This window comes from Carettochelys insculpta, chromosome 28 (genome assembly GCF_033958435.1).
Source record: "Carettochelys insculpta isolate YL-2023 chromosome 28, ASM3395843v1, whole genome shotgun sequence".
Classification (NCBI taxonomy): Eukaryota; Metazoa; Chordata; order Testudines; family Carettochelyidae; genus Carettochelys; species Carettochelys insculpta.
The window spans coordinates 1,109,192-1,129,494 of record NC_134164.1 but is presented as its reverse complement, the minus strand read 5'-3'; the positions used below and the strand labels follow the sequence as shown (position 1 = coordinate 1,129,494).

The following is a 20,303-nucleotide window of genomic DNA, read 5'->3' as shown; positions in this document are numbered from 1 at the left end:
GCCCCAAACCCAGGAATAACTTACCTCACACAGGAGCTCTGCATGCTGCCACCCCCCACTGCACCTTTGCTGGGCTGCCATCTCCTCCTCACCACATCTGCACGACTCCCCCCAGCCCTCCTGAACGCTTCCCCCATTTACAGAGTGCAGCTCTCTGCCCTGCTGCGCTAAAATAACGGGACTCAATTTAATTGGTTTAACATCTGGATCCCTCCTGCTGGCCGTTAAACCAGTTAAATTGAGTTCTACTCAGTCAGTGAGACAAGGCAGGGAGCCAGAAGAGGACTGAGCTGTGGCAGTGTCCAGAGCCACAAATGGCTCCTTAAAGAGTAACAAGCTGCTTGGAGCTGCCCAGGCGGCTTTCAGAATAGTGCCACTGCCAGCTCTGCAGGTCGGATGAAAAGGCTCTCTGGGCCAGATACTGACCCATAGGCCATGTGTTGGCCACCCTGGTGTAGAAGGTTCCAGTGGCTTCCAAAGCTTTTATTACTGTGTCAGTTAAACTTGTTGAGAAAGCAGGTTTATCTGACAGCGGTAAAAATACCAGAAGCTTTATGCTAGGTCACTTCATTATATGGCTGGCTCCAAGATGTTTGGTTATGTACACCGCCTTGTCATTAACAGTTCATGCCCAGTTGTTATACTGCAATTTTAAATGGGGGGGTGACTTCCTCAGTGGTTAGAACACTGGCCTGGTAAATCCAGATTTGAGAGTTCAGTCGGCGGTGGGGGAGTGGGGCTTTCAAGAGTCTGGGGCAGATTAGATTTTAAAAAATCTGTCAGGAATGGCGATAGGTCCTGCAGTGAGTGCAAGGGACGGGACTCGATGACTTCACGGTCCCTTCCAGTTCTACTCTTGGCAATGAGTATAGTTGCACTGGTCCTGAAGCTTACTTGCAGATAAGGACACAGAGGTGGGTCTGCCCCAACTAAGGTTTACCCACGTTTATACTGGGGCAAATACCGCCTTGCCCACTCCACATTTAAGAGTCAACACCAGTGGCTGAGCCAGGGCTTTGTAGTGTAGACAGTCTAAACTCCTAACGTCTAAACTTGGGAGCGAAAGCTATTCTGGAATGTGTGTGGTTCAAGACCTAACTCCCTGTTATCTCAATTTTTAAAGCTCAGTGTGACCTAATGATAGAACACTGGACCAGGATCCAGGAAAACTAGGTTCTCCTTCCTTTCATCTCCCTCCTATGAGCTGAAACCTAAAGTAAAACAAGTAAGCCAGAAATATAACTATTGTTGTTTACTAACAGAGACAGAGAGGGAGCCGTGCTAGTCTATACACTATCAAAACAAAAAGCAGCCAAGTAGCACTTTAAAGACTAGCAAAATAATTTATTAGATGAGCTTTCGTGGGACAGACCCACTTCTTCAGACCATAGCCAGACCAGAATAGACTGGTCTGGCTATGGTCTGAAGAAGTGGGTCTGTCCCACGAAAGCTCACCTAATAAATTATTTTGCTAGTCTTTAAAGTGCTACTTGACTGCTTTTTGTTTACTAACAGTGTAAAATGCATACCAGTACAAGCTCTGGAAATGCAATCTTAAATACAAGGGGAAAGCTGTTCAAAGACTTCAGAAGCAAATTCTCGGTATAGGTCAAAAATAATTGGCTGCTGTATCAAAAAGTTAAGATCTATTTTAGGAAAGAGTCCACACTTCAAAGCTTACGATTATTTTCAGAATAAAACTTGTCACTTTTCAGCCAAATGTAAGTATTCCTACACAAAAGCCCTTCTTTGATGATACTTCTGTCTTTTAATATTTCACCTACATTAAAAATGAATTCAAGCAGCTTCATCCTGGAGTCATGAGCCTGTTTCACCACTAGGATGCAGCAATGTGTTACGGTTTCTTTAAAAAGGCAACAAAGACAAAAATCACCAGATAAAACAACAATGCGCACAGTTATGAGATTGCTCATAGGCATGTATGTTGAGAGCAAGTATAACGAGTCAAGAGCTCAGAAATTGTGTTCTGTAATTTAAATTTTTTAAAATGACCTTCATAGTAAAGATTTCCATTGTCGTGTGTATAACTAAAAAATGGCAAACCTCTGTGAGATGCAAACCAACAGAAATCTCCCTACTAACAGCAAATTTAAAAGGCTAATCTGTTATTTACTCACATTACAGCACCGCAGAAATGGGCAGCTTTATAATCAGGCTCACCTTCTGCATTCATTAGAAGGATTTCCACATACCCATACATGTGTATGCCAAACACCAAAACCACTTGACATATTAATCATTTTAACGTGACCCAGAAAGCAAAGGTGACATATTAACACTCTTCACATCTTGAAGGTGTTACAATTTTTCTAGGTTACTTATGTCTCATAGGCAACATTCTACACATTGCTGATTCCCTGCACTTTCTTTGTTCTCCCCTGAAATTCTTACCTTTACACATTTATGTGCCTCATTTTCAAGGGTACCAAGCATTGAAACTTTGACTGAAGCTACTGGAAGCTGCGGGTGGTCAGCACCTCTGAAAAATTTGATCCTATTTTGTACAGCGATGAACTACAGACACGTATCAAACCCATTACTTTTGTGTGTGGTATTGGTTAAAAAATGGTCTAGCATCTTCCCCCAGTGTAGATTCATCATAAGAACTCTGTTAAAATAGCACAAGGGTCTCCCTCTGGTTCCTATAAGCTATTTCCTTTGGCAGGCATCAAGAAATGCTGACAGACAGTGGTAGATCTTGGTTGGGACCTTGTCTCCATAAAAAGATTTCCCTCTCTGAGGTGTTCACTAGCTGTATCTAGGGCACATCAGAGATGTGGAAATCTGGCAAGCAGGTGAACTAACCTACCTGAATGTTTTTTTCACAGTCTGTTTGCTGGTGAAGGGACAGCTCACTTTCTAGAACAAATTTCTTCCCACACTTGTCGCAGATCTGCATACGCCTGTGAGTGACGTTCATGTGCTTCTCCAGGTACCAGCGTGTGTTAAACACCCTGGGGCACTTCTCACAGGTCAAAGTCTCCTTTTCTTCACACTTTGATTTCTGCACAGGTGCCTTGGGCTCCTTTGCAGCTTTCTTCTTACGTTTGGGGGGCGTCACACTCTTTCTACGACCCCTTGTAGTTCTGGGTGAAGGGGAAGTTGTGGCTGCTGCAGCAGATGCAGCTCTCCTTGTTCTCCTTTGGGTAACACTAACTTTTTCCACTCTTTTCTCTTTTTTCTTCTGCCTCTCATTTTCCTCATCATCATTACTGTCTTCAGTGGCCTCTTCCCCACTGTCACCCTCCTCTTCCTCACTGCTGGTCTTAAGAACAGCAGTCTCTTTGGACTGGGAGGGAACACCCTTTTCCCCTTTTGAAACATTTAATGTTTGGTTGTTAAGGTTTACCTCCACTATAATCTGCTCCCTTTTGTAAGTCACTTCATCTTCTTCCTCTTCTTCCTCCTCAGAGTCAGAGTTTTCTCGATCTTCTTTCACAGCCCGGACCTCTCCCACCGACCTGTTCTCCCTGAAATATGGCTGCTCCTCCCTTTCATGGAGATGTGGTTTGCCCATTTTGCTGTCCACCAACACAGAGTAAGGGCTTCCTGACTCTCTTTTGTACACTTTGGTGGACAGATCAAGTTCCTGACTGGCAGCATGATAAAATGTTGGTGGCACTTGACCACAATGGCTATCCTCTTGCGCCATCCCTGCTACATGTACAGCAGAGTTTTCAACCAGCTGTTGGCAAGAATTGGTTGTTTGACTCATTGGGGGTGGACCCTGGTTCACTGAGCACCTTTTATCCCAGAAATCAAATAATTAGCTGTGAAATACGAAGGGCTTTCAAGAATGATTCCTGTTCCATCTAGACAGAAAGACTAAAATGCGATTCTTTCCTGGTGTTTAGCACTGAAGCTTGGATCACAGAATTCTGGTATTATGGCAAAAGCAGAGCAGTAGCAAATATTCTTCTGATGAAAGTGGCCAACCAACCTCCAAACATTTTATCTACAAAAAAGAATGGAGAAAATTATGTTAATATTTTTAAAACAATTGAAGTAATTTATCCCCAAAGCTCCTCATTTTCTTTCTCTGTGTACAATTTACAAAACACATGATCTTCCATACCAATTCTTAATTATTCATTATAGTTAGTGATCTATTCTTCATAGTGACAATCAAAAAAGTCTTAATGCCACTGATTACGGGCAACTATGTTGATAACAGACCCTGAGAGCAAGATAGGAACCTACAGAAGGAGTCAGCAACCCCCAGCAGGGGTGCCAAGAGTGGCACAAGAACCAATTTTCATTAGCATGTGAGGCGGGAGCTGAGTCCCAGCCCTTCTCCCCCATACAGCTGGGAGCTTGCTCAAAGCCGTGCCGCCCATGGATCAACAAAAGACCCATTATTACTATCAACCACCACCTAAATGGCAGTCCTCTGCATGTTAATTTTTTTTTTTTTTAATTAACGAAGTTGTTGTAAGAAGGACTATTAGTGACTTTGAAAAGTATCACCAGCACTCAGACTGTACAAAGAGGTCAAAAAGTCAATTTTTGGCACTGCTCCTCTAAAAGGTTGCTGACCCCCTGCCCTACAGTATGAAACTAACATAATATTAGAAGCACAGCTTATAGTGAATAAGATGGATATGACCAGGTACCCTCCCCACTCAAAAAAAAAAGGCCCACGAACCATTTTTTTAAAATAGGAACTTGTGTTTAAAGGCATCCTAAATGATGGCCTCTCTCAGACCCATCCCACCAAATTCTTTTGTTTTCTGTTTTTTATCTTTTACCTTAAAAACTGAAGACTGCTGTACCCGGTTTTCCTGAAGGTCTATGGAAGGGTGGAAAACTGATAGGACACCAGAGGTCATGCTATTAAACTTAATTACTTGAGAGGGGAAGTAATTTTCATTCAAGTATAGTTCGGTTTAAAATTCAGCACACAATTAAGGGCTGAGAAGTCTTGTAATACTCATCTGAGACTACTTCCAAACAAATCTTTTAGCAAAATCCGAGAACAGCAGACTTAATATTCCTGATATAGGAAAGATAAATATAAAATATTTTGGGGAGGAGAAGGGCATATAATCTATTAAAATCTTCTTTACGTATCTAAAGAAGCTAAAAAAAGGCACAAGCCCTGTTTCTCCCTTTTGCAGAGCAACCTGAAGTCAAACTCCCTGAGGTACTCAGAAGCAGGTAAGTTACACCAGCACAAGAGAATCTCAGATCAAAAAGGCTATGAAGAATTTTGTACATGTAGCAGCCTGGATGAGATGGGTAACCAGACAGGAAAGTTTGGTAGAACAACTGAGGAAGCATCTATGCCACCTCCTCCCTTTTCTACCCTCCAGGTTGTGGTAGCATGCAAACTGAAACTGATTATGTGGCAAAGGACATTCTATTAATATACAGATGCAAGAAGACTCTCGCTGTATATGTTTTCACCTTGCAGCCGCAAATTAAACCGGAAGATATGGTGCATCCACTTGTCTGTGTTTCCACCTCACAGATTCTTCATACAATCTCCATTTGATTTAAGGGACCTATTCTCATCTGCCTCCACTTGTGTCGTGTCTCAGTTATTCATTCCCCACTCAAGTAGTTGAACTAAAACACTTTCTACCACCTAAATTTCACCGGCAGTTACCAAAGTAGGAGTTTGACTAGCACACCAGGGTCAATGTTCCTACTTGTTCCTGAAGAAAATACCATGTGATTTCTACCACTTTCAATCAGAACCTCAAGTTTAGTTCTCTCTCAACAGATGACATTTCCAAGAGCACAATATAAGAAAGTCAAGCCAATAAACTGGATTCACTGTATGAAATGGGTAGAGGTGAGCCATCAGCATAAATGTAGTAGTCAAAAAGTCATACCTGCAGACAATAGTACATAGAGAGGGCGCAGAAGGAGGAACCAAGAACAGAAGCCTGAGGGCAGCCCATAGGAAGGAAAAGGGAGGATGACAGTTCACCGAAAAGGAGCAATCAGAAAGCTAGAGAACCAGAAAATCCAACCACTAAAACTGTTGGGGTTAAGAAGGAACTCTGCTATGAGATGTTTATCTAAAACTGTCCACCTCTAATGCTTGCTCCACCATTTCAGAGCTGAAACGTCTATGATGTAACAACGCTGTGTTGTGAGACTTATGCTTCTATTTCGATGGAATACTCATCCTATCAACAGGATAAAGCCTGTTTTGGTACAATTCGGCATGCACTAAATTGACTTCATAAAAGAACTAAGCATGACTTAAGTAGGAAGCATACTATATTATGGCTGTACATTTTATTACATACTTCTTTCCTCTGTGAGTTACTAATAAAAACAGTCTCCCAAACACAACTGTGATAGCTTCTTTCCAGATGCAGCTGAATACAATTTTTATAAAGGAGGAAGTATATTTTGCATTTTTCTATTCAACCACCTAAACGAGCTCAATTAAAGTATTAGAAAAAGAATGACCTGAATAGAAGTTTTTATTGTTTATTCTTTAAATCAGTGGTGCTTCTCCTAGAGGATACAGATTACCAATGATCAGCAGAGCAAAAAGCAAAAGCTCTACAGATAGTGCAGGGAGGTGAGAGATTGCAAGACAACATGGGCCCAAAAAGGTACTTACAAAGAGATCTGTACAACAAGTGTGAAATTCACCATAATGCCAGATAGAATTTAACAAATATGTCATAAAACCTAGGAAACAGTGTTTAGGACATATAGGATGCGTCTACACCAGGAACTAACCTCAATGTTACTTTGATGTAGTGCCTAACTTCAAAGTAGCCAGCAGAGGGTCTACACACATTTTTCCCTTCCTTCGAAGTCAACTTAGAGAGCCCAACTTTGAAGTCCTTACTGCATTCCCGGGAAAGGAGTAGTGCCCTACTTCAAAGTTTAACTTTAAAGTAGGGTGTGTGTAGACACTCAACTTCAAAGTTGCTTACTTCAAAGAAGCAACTTCGAAGCTATTTTTGTAGTATGGACACAGCCATAGAAAAATCATAATTAGATATTTCATAAGCTCATTGAACAGGCCTAAATTATATGGCTAAAATTAGAAGCATATACAATCAGTGACAATATAACACCTGAAATAGCTTAAAACACTTCTATGAACAAGAAAAAAAATAAAATCACCTTTACATTTAACATGGAGGAATTTGTCTTCACATGTATTAGAATTGTTTATCACCTATGATCATTTTAGGAAAATTCTATAAAATAAAACCACTCTACATGAATGTATTACCACTTCAAAAGCAAAAGATGTGTTCTGAATTGTATCAAAAGCTGTTTGGTCTTCAACCACTGCATTTTGCAGAAACAGTAACCTAGTTTCACTTTGAATATAAATATTTGCAACCCTCAAGAGACCCAAAACTTTCGAACAAATTTATTTCATTAACTGTCACGCACAGATGGCAATGAGAGACACTTTATACAGTAATACAAACAATGCATTGCATCAGAAAACTGAAGGAAATAGCTTGAATAAAATAGTGCTAAAATATATCCTTTACTAGCAAATTCTGACAAAAATATACAAATCTTAATTCTGAAAATGCAAAAAAAATCTATTTTTCTTGATGACCAAGACTGTCTCAGACCTTGATGAATTCTTCAGACTCTGAAAGAATGCTTTATGGCAAATGGGAGAAACATAAGCTCTCCTTAAAGGGCACAGGGTTACCTTGTTTCAAAATAACTCTTGTGGAAGTATATCTAACCTTAAACTCTGGACAAGTATAGTTTTATTATGACTATAAAATGAATGCTTATGAGGCACCTGAAGCCATTTAGGAAATTTGTATTCAGAGACTATATTGGAAAAAACCTAAAAAGTGAGGTTACACGAGTTAAAGGCATAAAGCCCAGAAACAAAAGTGCATCAAATCTTGACTTGCAGACAAATGTGTAGGTGGAGGAAGCATCTATATGGGAGAAGCATTTCATATACTGCCTTTGCTACTTCTAATGAAAAACCACATTTCTTCATATTATCTGCACTAAAAATAGAACAATCTACCCAGCTAGGAACTTGAACAATTACTTGTTTTAACTTTGATTCTCTATGGGCTGTTTGAAATTAAGACCCGTCTGAGTCCAATGTAGAGTACCACTGACTATACACCTTACCACTCTCTAACGTAGTATGGCTGAGACAAGACACAGAATGAGAAAACCTGGCTTTTATTCTGAACTCTGCCACTAACTCACCTTACCACCTTGGGCAAGTCTACCTCTGCACCAAATTCCCCCATCTGTAAAATGGAGATAACATATATCACACCTTTGTAAAAGGCTTTGTGATCTGTGGATGAAAGAATACTGTATAATTACCCCCGCTTAGCATTGTTCTCCACAGGGATAGTAAATCCAGTTTAATTAGTTAACTGGTTAAATGCTAGGTTTAAACAGGCGTGTGGGATGGAGGGGGGCTAAGGAGGCTATGGACAAGGGCTGGTACAAGGCTGGAGTGGCACCCAGCACTGCTGCAGGTGAGAGTTGCTCCAGTGGGGCCAGAGAAATCCTGGTCCACAGAGATGGATGAGATATTGCACTGACCTACACAAAGCACAGTTGGACCCAAGTGTCTCAGAGAGACTGACTGAAGAACTGAAAGAGATATCTCCACCAAGCATCGAGAGTGAGACAGATATTTCGAAGGTGGAAGTAGAAAAAGCAGTGAAACGACTAAAGAACAACAAGAGCCCTGGAAATGATAAGACCACAGGAGAGATGATCAAATAAGGCGGAGAAAGCATGATTCAGGAAATACACAGACTATGTAATATAGCATGGAAGGAAGTGAAGGCGCCTAAGGAATGGACAAGATCTGTGCTAGTGACAATACCCAAGAAAGGAAGTACACTGGAGTGCAAGAACTACAGAACAATTGCCTTAACGAGTCATCTAGGCTAGGTCCTGCTGCTTATTCTGACTGAGAGACTAAGATCTCAGATAGAAGAACATATAGCAGACAAACAAGTGGGGTTCAGAAAAGATAGAAGATATTGGCACTAAGACTGACAGCAGAAAAAGCCTGACGAAAGAACAAGAACATATACACTTGCTTCATCAATTTTCAAAAGGCATTTGACAGTATTGATCAAAAAGTGACCTGGGCAGTGCTGGAGTCATACAGAGGGGATAGCACGCTGGTAAGGTTGTTGAAGGATATCAGTGACAATGCAGCAGCAGCGGTGAGGACATGCAGGGAGTTGGGAAGTTGGTTTAAAACAAGTAGAGGTACGACACAAGGAGATCCAATATCACCAAGTATCTTCATCACACATCTGGAAAGAGTGATGGACAATATCAAGGAAGAGGTAGAAGGGGTATCTGTGTATGGGAAAAGAATTAACAACTTGAGGTTCGTGGATGATATAATTATCATTGAGGAAGATGAGGAGAAGCTAGCAAAAATGGTGCAGGTGTTAAAGTAGGGAAGCAGTATGGACTCATTATGAACATCAATAAAACAAAAACAATGGTATTTGGAGATAAGGAAATAGGAAGGAAAATCAGTGTCGATGGGCTCAAACTAGAAAATGTAGAGAAGTTCACATACCTGGGGAGCAACATAACGTATGATCTAGACTGTAAGAAGGAAATAGTGACTAGAACAGCAAAAGCGAGTTTGAAGGCAATGGGTAAGATCTGGAAAAGCAAAGCAATTATCTTAAGAACGAAGCTGAACGTCTTGAAAAAGCATGTATTCAGCAGCATGTTGTATGGATGTGAGACATGGGTGATTAGGAAAGATTCAAAAAGAATAATATTGGCTTTTGAAAGGAGTTGTTATAGAAAGATTCTGAGAATAGGATGGATGCAGAAGGTCATCAATGAGGAATTACATAGGAAGATGCAGCCAAAAGAGAACCTGCTGCAGAAGGAAGCTACAACTATTTGGGCATATTTGCAGAATGAACCACAAATGAAAAATCAAGACCCTGGTATTTGGCATAATGGACGGTTTGAGCAGGAGAGGCAGACCACACAGAGAATGGATAGATGATATAGTAAATAGTTTCTGTAGACTAGCTCCACAACAAAGCCACTCTGCGCTGGACAGGGAAAAGATGGAAGAAAATAGTGAGAGAGACATCAGACACCAACGGGAGACGAACCCAAGGTTATTGATGATGATGATAAACTGAATATAGATTTTTTTGGCTCCCCCACCATGATAAGAAATTTTTTGGGTTAGACAATGACTGACTTCTCTACTGTACTGTTTCAAAAACAACAAAACAAAAATAGCAACAGGTTTTGAAACGGATATTGTCAAGTTACATCCTGTCACGTTAACAGATTCCACTCTGACTTTTAACTAGCTTCTCCTAACAGCATTATTCCATTTGAGAATTCCTTATCCACACAGTGAGATATACCACAACCTACACCAGTAGAAAATATAACTGAAAAGACCTACTGCCTTTTCCCCCGTTCCACTGCTAAGCAATCCCACTTTACCTGTGCATTGGAAATCTGACGCAGTTGAGAACTTGCTTTAGTTATACTATGCACCGTTGTAACTGTGGGTGTCTGAGTACATTAGACAGACAGCTTCTGCTGGTGAGTGTGGCAAGCTTTGGAGCTTACAAGGAGCTTCTTCAGGTCTGAGAAATTTAGACCATGTCTACACTTTCACTTATGTTGGCAAAAACTTACATCTATCATGGGCACGAGAAAACACAAACAAGTTTCATCAGCATAAGCACATGCATGAACACCACTATGTTGGTGCTCATTTATGTTTTCAGGAGAGATCTCCCCACCTCAACATGGCACAGCTGTACCAGTACAGCTGTGCCTCTGTAAGCTTGCTAGTGTAGACAGGGCCTTACTCAGAGCGTCACCACTTAATAGAATATAGAACAGATTGTTTAGCATTAGAACTTAACTCATAGTTCAAAGAGCTACTCAAGGTTAATATGGACAATTAACTTTTTTCAGTTATATTGGCAATCAGCAGATGCACAAAGTCCAAGGGCAACAGGAACTGCAGAGTTTACAGGAGGTGAAAACTGCACGTGGCTATAAAACCATTTACATTAAGATACAATGTAAAATACTGCAGAGTATTTATCATGCAGGAAAATGCACATGGAGCAGAAGTATGACATTACTGTTTTACTGATTTTATAGGCTGACTGTAAATTACATATAGGTGCAAAAACAAAAATCAAAATTATGTCAATGGTAGGACATTAAGTCCACAAAACTGGGCCACTTTATACCTTACTTACCAACAAATTCTTAGCCAGTTAGTGACCCAACAGAAATCACAGCCAGCAACAAATTCACCTTGAAGTAAAAGTAAGTTGGTGATTTGGCTGTCATCACAAAGGTATCCAAATTCAGACTAGTATTTGTAAGTCAGTATCTTTCAGCCTTGTCAAGTTGGCAACACTTAGCCCAAGTTGAACATTTTCACAACAGTATTAACATTTATTATAGGAGTAATAAAAGTACTGATGCTGATCATTGGTTTACCCACTGAAGTTTCAAAATTAGCAAGTTAGCGAACTGGCATGATAAAAATTTGAGAATACATCACAAAATACAAGGGTTTTTTTCCACAAGTGTAATTTAGTTTTAATTATGCTACCTAGCAAACTTGTGTTCCATGTAATACATTTTGTAAAAATCATGAAGTGTGAATGAGTTCTCAGTAGTGTTCTGCTTTGAAAAATCTTCAAGAAGTGATGAGGCCACTTTTCTCTTAATTTGGAAGTGTTTTCTTTAGCAAGGGTTTGCCATGAACTTGAAAATGCAAATGGTTGATTTAAAACAAAACAAAACAAAAGAACCACCTCCAAACCTGGTTTTGCTTCTGTGAACCTGTCTTTCAGTTCAGACCATGATACTTCAAGACACACCCAAAGATACCAAAGCCTTAGTCTACTCAGACATTTGGAAAATATTGGCCAGAAACAAAACACAGGTGCATAGGAGATCTCACTGTTAATTAATGAAACAATATTTGATACAACTTGTATTACGTCAAAATTTAGTAATTAAGTCATAATGCTATCGCAACTTAACAGGAATAATTACGGATTGTCACTGCACCTAGCTAATCATTGCCTTCCTTTTACATATCTCATCTACTTTACATAGGAAAACCACAAAGTACTGATGCAAAACAAGTTCTGTCATCTGAAAGATCCATAAATAGGGTTTTTCTGATTTGTCTGAGGATTTCTATTTTCAGGAGTACTGAAAAATTAAACCATGTGTGTTCCGACCGTAATGAGGATGTCTCTGCAGATTTAATTGTGCTATGTGCTAGAAGAGGGGTGAACAATAAGTAGCCCACAGGCCTAACACAGTTTGCAAAGGTTAGCCCACAGCGGGCTGTCAAACACTTTATTCACCAGCATGTCTGCAAGTACAGCTGCTCGCAATTCCCATTGGTCACAAATAGCCATTCTGGGCCAACAGAAGATGTAAGTTGAGACGACCAGGACACCACTTCCTGCTGCTCCCATTGGCTAGGAATGGTGATCCATGGCCAACATGAGATGTAAGCAGCAGTACCTGCAGATATGCAGGTAAGTAAAGTGTATGGTGGACCACTAGGAGGTAACCTTGGCAAACCACCTTCAGCCTATCAGCTGTTTATTGTTCACCCCTGTGCTAGAAGATCCATAAAAAAGATTGCCCTTTGCTGGGACAGGCTACCTAGCCTAGTGAGTAAACTGCATGAGCAGCCCACATTCATCTCTGTTGTAATCAAGATGGTGCCCTGAGACAGGGTAGTTTTGCTAACTGCACTTGTGTACTTTGAATTTGTGGACATGCCGACAGAACTACAGCAGCAGTGCTCTGAATGGATGCAGAGTGAGTGCACAGTTTTTACAGTCAATATTGTGTGCAATCAGGACACATCTCACTTCACATGCCCTTGCTTTACTGAGTGTCACTTTAGCAATACATGTACAAAAAAAATGGACAGAAACCAGCGGAATCTGGTAACCCTGCACGTGGGCAATGGGAAACAAAATGTCTTGTGGGCTGCCCGGGCCACAAGCTGTACACCACTGACCTATCCTTTTTACCTGCTAGATTTCAAAGACATGTTCATGCAATTACTTCTGTAATTATACTTTTTATTGGTACAAACAACACCTAAGATAAAGACAACTGAAAGGTTAGAGGAAAAATAATGCTCTCTATACTCTTTCGGTTAGTTTATTTTGTCTTTTATTTAGTTTATTTTGTCTTTAGCTTATTTTGACACAACTCTGGGAATATAGCATAAACACCACAGTCACAACAGAATTCAATAGACTGTTCTAAGATGATTACTTTAGGTAACTTTTTTTCAGAATTGTAGCATATCACAAAAAACTAGTATAACACCTAGAAAAGACTTCCCATCATGTCATGCAAAAGGTTAGATACTAAATGATACAGCATAAGTAGTGGCAGTTCGAAACTGTCACACTGATGATTCATATTTAGCTTGTGGTCCACTCTGATCCCTAGAGCCCTTTCTGCAGTACTCCTTCCTAGACAGTCATTTTCCATTTTGTATGTATGCAATGGATTGTTTTCTCTTAAGTGCAATACTCTGTATTTGCCCTTAATGAATTTCATCATATTTACCTCCAACCACTTTTCCAGTATGTCCAGGTCATTTTGAATTGTCCTCCTATTCCCAGGTCAATTTAAATTGTCCTCCAAAGCACTTGCAACACCACCAGTTTAGCACCAACCACTAATTTTATAAACATATTCCCTATGCCATTATCTAAATCACTAATAAAAGATATTAAAGAGAACCAGTTCCAGAAATGAGCCCTTCAGAACCCCATTCATGGGGCCCTTCCATCAGGACTATGAATAAGATCTCTAACTAAAAGGAATCTCCAAAAATCTATGAATCTGGATTCTTTTGCAAGTACTAAATTCACATTTAATTTTCTCTCTCTCTCTCACACACACACGATGTAAATTTCAGGATTTGCAAATATAATGCCCAAGACTTTGGTTTTGGGGTTATATTCAACCACATAATATTATGTCCAAATAATTTGGCTGCAAATACAGAAAAACTATTTTGAAATATGTTTCAGCTCAGTGACACTCAGACTGGGGATTGTAAAGCACAAGTGGTTCTTTAATATGTCACCTGAAGCTCTTTGCAGCATATTAAAAACACTGATTTAATTATTAACCAATCAGGATGCTTTCACTATGTTATTAACCAATTGTCGAATACTTAGTCCAACATTTTGCTGCAAATACTACATAAGTAAAAAGAAACAATGAATCCATTCTAATTGACTCTTTTGTATAGTTTTAATCACTAATTTGGCTCTTGAATCACTGAGGTTTGAGTGTCACCATGGTTTATTCAAAATAATAAAGTCTAGGTACACATAAGTCTCTACTAACCCAAAATCATGGACAACAGACTGTGTGCCAAGTCTTCTAACAAAGAAAGCATAATTTCTGCACTGTCCAAGTAGTCTCAAAAACTGAAAAAATTCTCACAGACTATAAATTCAACTAGCTACTTAAGCTGCTTTCAGGAAAGAAAGAATGGAACATTCTTGACAAAAAATGCAACTGCCAGTGACCATTATAAATTTGTGCTTAGAGACTTTTGCTTTTAAAAGCAGTGCCCAACCTAGAGTCCAATTAATGCCAACTGCAGAGTCAACTGACTAACCAACCACAACAAATAAAAATAATCGTAATAAACAAATGTGCAGCTTACAGTGGGAAAGGTTGTTACAGTGAAGTTACATAACTATTTCTGCTTGTCTTTTCAGGCATTCAAAATTTTCTTCAGCTCAGGTTTGGCCTAGCTGTCCCTCCACCATGACCTAGCCCTAACCCTAGCCAGGCCAAATTTCAGTGAGTGACATTTCAACCTAGCACAGGGATGAGCAAACTTTGTATGTTGAGCCCCACTTTTCGGCCCTGCAATTAGCCACCCCCCACCCCACACCAGCAGAAGGACCAGAGGAAAGGATGCGGGGCAGGGGTAAGAGGGCATGCTCAGGAAGGGGGTGCCCATTGGGGGAGGATCCCAGGAGGAAACTGTACCAAGCTGGAAACTCGTTGACTGCCCCCTCTGCTTGACTCAGGGCCTCTGCACATTCTAATTGACCCAATGGTGGTGGTGGTTGGGGGGGGTGTTCCCTTGGTGGTAGAGGGTGTGCAGGAGAAAGCGGAGGTCTGGCAAAGCAGTGGAAGCCGGAGGGGAGGGGAGACAATGATTGCGCTGTGCCCCTGCTTACAAAATGTCATGCCCCTGACCTAGCAGATGGAGTTGGTGGAGAGGAGCTTGGGGAGGAAAAAAACTTGGGTTTGGTGTGGTTGCCCTTTCATAATGACAGAACTGTATATGGGCCAAACCTGAATGGAACTGTGACCCAACGTACCATGTCACAACACCTGAAGTGGGACATCAGGCCAAGCCCCACAGCACAGAAGCTGCCACACCTGGTTGGAGGGGAGCGGTTGATTCACTCTCCAACACTGCTCCCAGTCAGGCTACAATTTGTCAAGTCCCACTACAACCTCCTTCCGGATAAATTTAGTGCTCCTTTTTAGTCTCTTGTTGTGTCAACTAAATACTATACTTTGATCAAAATCCTCTTCAATATTTGTATGGCAGCTGGAAACAACGTATGTAGCCATTATTTGATTCACCGAGGCTGTGTCTACACTACAGTGATCTTTCTAAAGAAGTTCTTCCAGAAGATCTCTTCCGAAAAATCTTCTTTCGAAAGAGCACTCCCACACACAAAAAGCAGATTAAAAAAAATTGATCTGCTCTTTCGAGCGAGAGCAGCCACACAGCCTCTGCTCTTTTGAGAGAATGAGCCAGCACCATGAGGAATGCTCTTTTGAAAAAAGTGCCTCAGAGCATCTATATATGCTTTTTTCAAAAGACTCTTTCAAAAAAAGCGTTCTTCCTGATCCAAGAGCAGAAGATTCTTTTGATTTCAGCTCAAAAGAGCACAATTTGTATGTAGATGCTCTACATGTTCTTTTGAGAAAGGGACAGATTTTCTAAAAGAACTTGCTAGTGTAGATGCATCCCAAAAGACGACAGGTCACTGAAAAAAAAGAGACACAAAGAACTGACCTTTAGGCTTAGGAGAGAGCGAGGGGGAAAAAATGGTATTTCCACAATGCGTTTCGGGTCTGAATTTGTATTATTTGATTCACAGAGCTTAAAGAGCACATTGAACACAAATGTCAGGGTTGGAATAAGTACACCTGAGAAGACCCTTACTTTGAATTTCAATGTTTTTGTATAAGAAAATGTCACATACCTCTTTTTTTTTTTATACTTTTCTCTGATTTTTGGATGCTATCATAAGCAACTTGGACACAATATCCTGGGTTTTTTCAGATATAGAATCAATAGCATCATGTATATACATATTTATCCCCTTTATAGCAGTTTGTATTCACTTACTGTGTAATTTCTTAAGTTCTAACAATCATTTTTCATCAATGGCAATACCTTTTTTTCATTCTCTATTTTTCCACTGAAATATGTATTAGTGGACTTCAGATCTCAAACCAAAATCTGTCTGGAAGAATATATACTGAGCAAAGTAGTTTAATTATTTCTTTAAAAGGCTCATTTGCGCCACACTGAAAGTAACACTACTAGTACAGAAATAGGCTGCAACTTCATCAAGTTTAATTCTTTGCCTTTCCATTGTTTTTAGAGCAAAACCCGCAATTGATCTTTGCTATCTGAGAAGAGTCACACGAATGCTGGAGCTAAATGAAGCTAACATTTAAGAGCTGATGGAAGTACTGAGATAGCATCCTCAATAACTCTTTCTTCTGTTGCTCATTTTTAAGAAACTTGCTTCCATGGAATATCCATTCTTCAAGAATCTGAAGAAATTAATTTCCTGCACTTTTTAAAATGAGCAGTTATATTATCAAAATATATACCACTCTTTCCCAAGTGAAGGACTCCCACCCTGATGTATATACATGTGGATGTAGAACTAGTTGGGAACTGGAAGATACATAAATTAAGAGGCTTATCTAGAGGAAAAAATGTACAGGCATAACTTTACTATAATAGAGCACTGTAGCTATTTTATAGATGTCCAAAAATCAACCCTACTGTCAGGAGTTAGCAATCAGATCAACATCCAGTAAATGCCCAATCTCTCTGCTGATTTAATTTGCTGCCTTCATTAACCGCCAAAATTCACACTAGCCTTGCCATGTGATTTGACTTCAGGCACAGGATTCATTGAAACATTAATATTTTACAACACGCTTTTCACAACATAGTTTTAAATAACCAATGCCAGTGAGTAAGTGTAGCATTTGGAGCAGAATTTTACTGTCTTCATCAAAACAAACCAGCCACAGTGCAAGCAGAGTTCCAATAAGCTCTCTGCATCAAGATTCAGCTATGCTCCAAGTCAAATATTTATGTGGTTTTGTTTACAGCATTCAAACAAACGATGCTACGCAGAGCACAGAATGACAGCCCATAAATTTTCAAGCATAAAGCCTACAACCTGAAAAAAAGTTATGCAGATCTGTACTCTTTTATCCTACTTGATTGCCTGTCTCCATGTCGTCTCTCTGGGTTGGTTACATCAGATATTCCTTCAGAAACAAACTAAAGAGAAGTTTTTAATGTTTAGAAAAGAATGACACTCCATGACCATTTCATGTCAGGTAAGAGAGAGAATCCTAATATTGCTGACGTAAGAATTCACATCTCTCTGTCAAAGAAAGTAGTCACCTCAACTCAAAAGGCTAATAGCGTATTTTTAAGAGTACCCTGTTAAGCTTCATAGCTAGCATCTAGTACTAAAATTTTTTATGCAAAAAGCAAGCCCATTACAGAACTCTAGGGCCTGGTGGGGATACAAAATTGGTACTTTCATCTGCAAATCTGATCTGCATTCACATTTGTGGGTACCCCCAGATATAAAAAGGACATCTCCAGATTTGCGGGGCTCTACAGAATTCTCTCTTATATTCCATTTTAACAGCACTTTTCCACTAAAATTAGTGATGTAATAGAGTATCAGGTTACATGACTACCCAATGAGTATCTTGTAATGGGCTTATCGGTTAGTGCTATCCGTTACTCATAGCCCTGCCCCCAAGTAAATAGAGAGTGGCTGGCTCAGCCTCTATTCCTGCTTGCCCTGGGATCAGGCAGTTTCCCCGCTGTTAAAGCTGAGCCAGCCTGTGTGCTGGCTCAGCCTTTTAAATGAAGAGCAGTGGGGAATTAACTGAGTAACCGACAGAAGTTTTGGCAATTACTTGGTTACCAGATTACTCTTTAACATCCCTATGTAAAATACTGAATTTTCCAAATTTAGAGTAAAACTGCAAGCAAGAGCTCCAGAAACACTGAATGTAGCCTGTGGTTGCAGCAGTCTGCAAAGTTTTGGATGGCTAAAATCTGAGTACTTCTCCTGAGAGTAAACTATTGGTCTGAAACCTCGTTAGGGAAGAGCATCTGACAGTGGCAAGGAAACTAATGCAAGCTGCTTGTACTGAGTTTGATCTGCTGGCACCACTGCTGTACCTCAAGAGCATCACTCTATGAAACTGTTCTCCAGCATGTGGAATGCAATGTTCCCTAAACTGTAGGCTTCTGCAACTGCTCAGGAGAAATTCAAATGCTGTCCAGATGATTAGCAGAGCTCCTACAACTAGGTTTTTTGCTTCTATTGGTGCTGCACATTCACACTTGCCAGGGTGCATGTAAAAATTTATCCCACACATGGATGAAAAAGATCAGAGGGGACACTGGAGTGATATAAATCACAATTTTGAGGGGGAGGCTTCACAAACTAATTTTAAAATTTGTACTGTTTCATGTCTGGAAAATTAAAATTTATGATGAAATGAATTACCAAAGGTTTCTTTTTCAAAATGCCTCTACAGTTAGGTTAACTTATTTTAATTTTACAAAATTGCAGAACTTGATCTTGCAAATGCTTAAGGAGATAAATAATTTTACTCACATGAACTCATTTAAAGTTAAGTATGTGGACAAGTATTTAAAGCCAAAAATTAGGGTCCTTAACATATTTAAGGCACTTAGGGGTTTTAGAATATCCTACCCTTATGTAAGTTCAGGAGTGTAAATCCCACTGACTTCAAACTCATATGAACAAGCATTAGCCTGGTTGAAATATTTTAACAATTCTGACTTAACAAAAGTTCAGCATATCTGAAAATGACACAGGTTGTAATTAGGTATCAGATCATTCACTGACTTTGCAATCATACAGTAAAAACGTTAATAATGCCCTAGACTTCTTTATCAGCACAGATGGATATTTTAAATGCAAAGCTTCTTAAAAGACAAACTGCCATGTAAAATCTGAAATTCTACTAACAATCAGAAAATTAAAGAAACATACAATAATCCATTTTAGTAATTTAAGATTATAAAACTGGAAGAATGTAAAGAACTAGCAACACAACTAAAGTGTTAGAAATTAAATGTTTTTTTAAGTTATTTTATCCAGTTTGTCTTCCAATAAAAAAGTCAAGCTCTGTATCTCATAGCAAAACAACTGTTCTCAGCAGAAAACATTATGTGACCAGCTGCTCTATGTTGCTGGAATTTAAGTAGTTAGAAAAAGTTCTGTAATATTAACCCAAAGAAACAGGTTTTCAGAAGAGATTATCTTCTTAACAGGTTGCCACTTCTTTGCCCCTGCAAAAGAAATTTAGCATAACAGGAACAATAGACTTGCTTTTTGTACAGGCACTAGTATGTATAAAGTGCTAAATAAATGCCATTTATCTATGCAGTTTTAGAATCACCTAAAACATTTCTATTCCTGTCTCAAATATGCTGGCTGCATGCTACTCTTCAATATATACTAAGCATGAAAGATGCATTCTTGTTTACTGAGGTCTATCCAAGTTTCGCTTCATGAGTTTGAAGGTTTTTTCCACCACCTCTTCCTTAGGCTAACTACCTAAACTCCCCTAACTTTACATGGGGAAGTCATTTCCTAACTGTATAGGCACACAGTATTTTCACCTTTATATGCATGTACTCAACTGTAGTATGATAATCTCACATTCCCGAACCCTAATGTTCCAGCAACAAAAGCAGATTCTTCCAACATTTGACATGTCCAAATTGATATATTACCCTTAAAATCTAGCTAAGATGGCACTAAACTTAAAATCTGCTCATGAAAGATGTACTCTAATATGAAAAGCTGAACATCTGCTTTTGTTTCCACATTAAGTGTCAAATAACCCACCAAAGAATTTTAAAAAGCTCAGTGGTGCTGTACTAGCTTAAAAATGCAAGTGAAATAGTT

General features: G+C 39.6%; 1 protein-coding gene across 4 annotated transcripts in view; it reads right to left on the bottom strand.

Annotated features, from left to right (window-relative positions):
- The window catches only part of ZNF652 (zinc finger protein 652), a 34,441-nt gene that overhangs the window by 11,750 nt on the left and 2,388 nt on the right, over positions 1 to 20,303 (bottom strand). For all 4 annotated transcript variants that reach the window (XR_012642728.1, XR_012642727.1, XR_012642729.1 and 1 more), the window contains exon 2: positions 2,831 to 3,976. Coding sequence is in view for 1 of the 4 variants with exons in the window: in XM_074979279.1 (XP_074835380.1) it covers positions 2,831 to 3,736 (906 nt within the window). In the remaining 3 variants the exon portion in view is untranslated. The remainder of the gene's footprint in view (positions 1 to 2,830; positions 3,977 to 20,303) is intronic.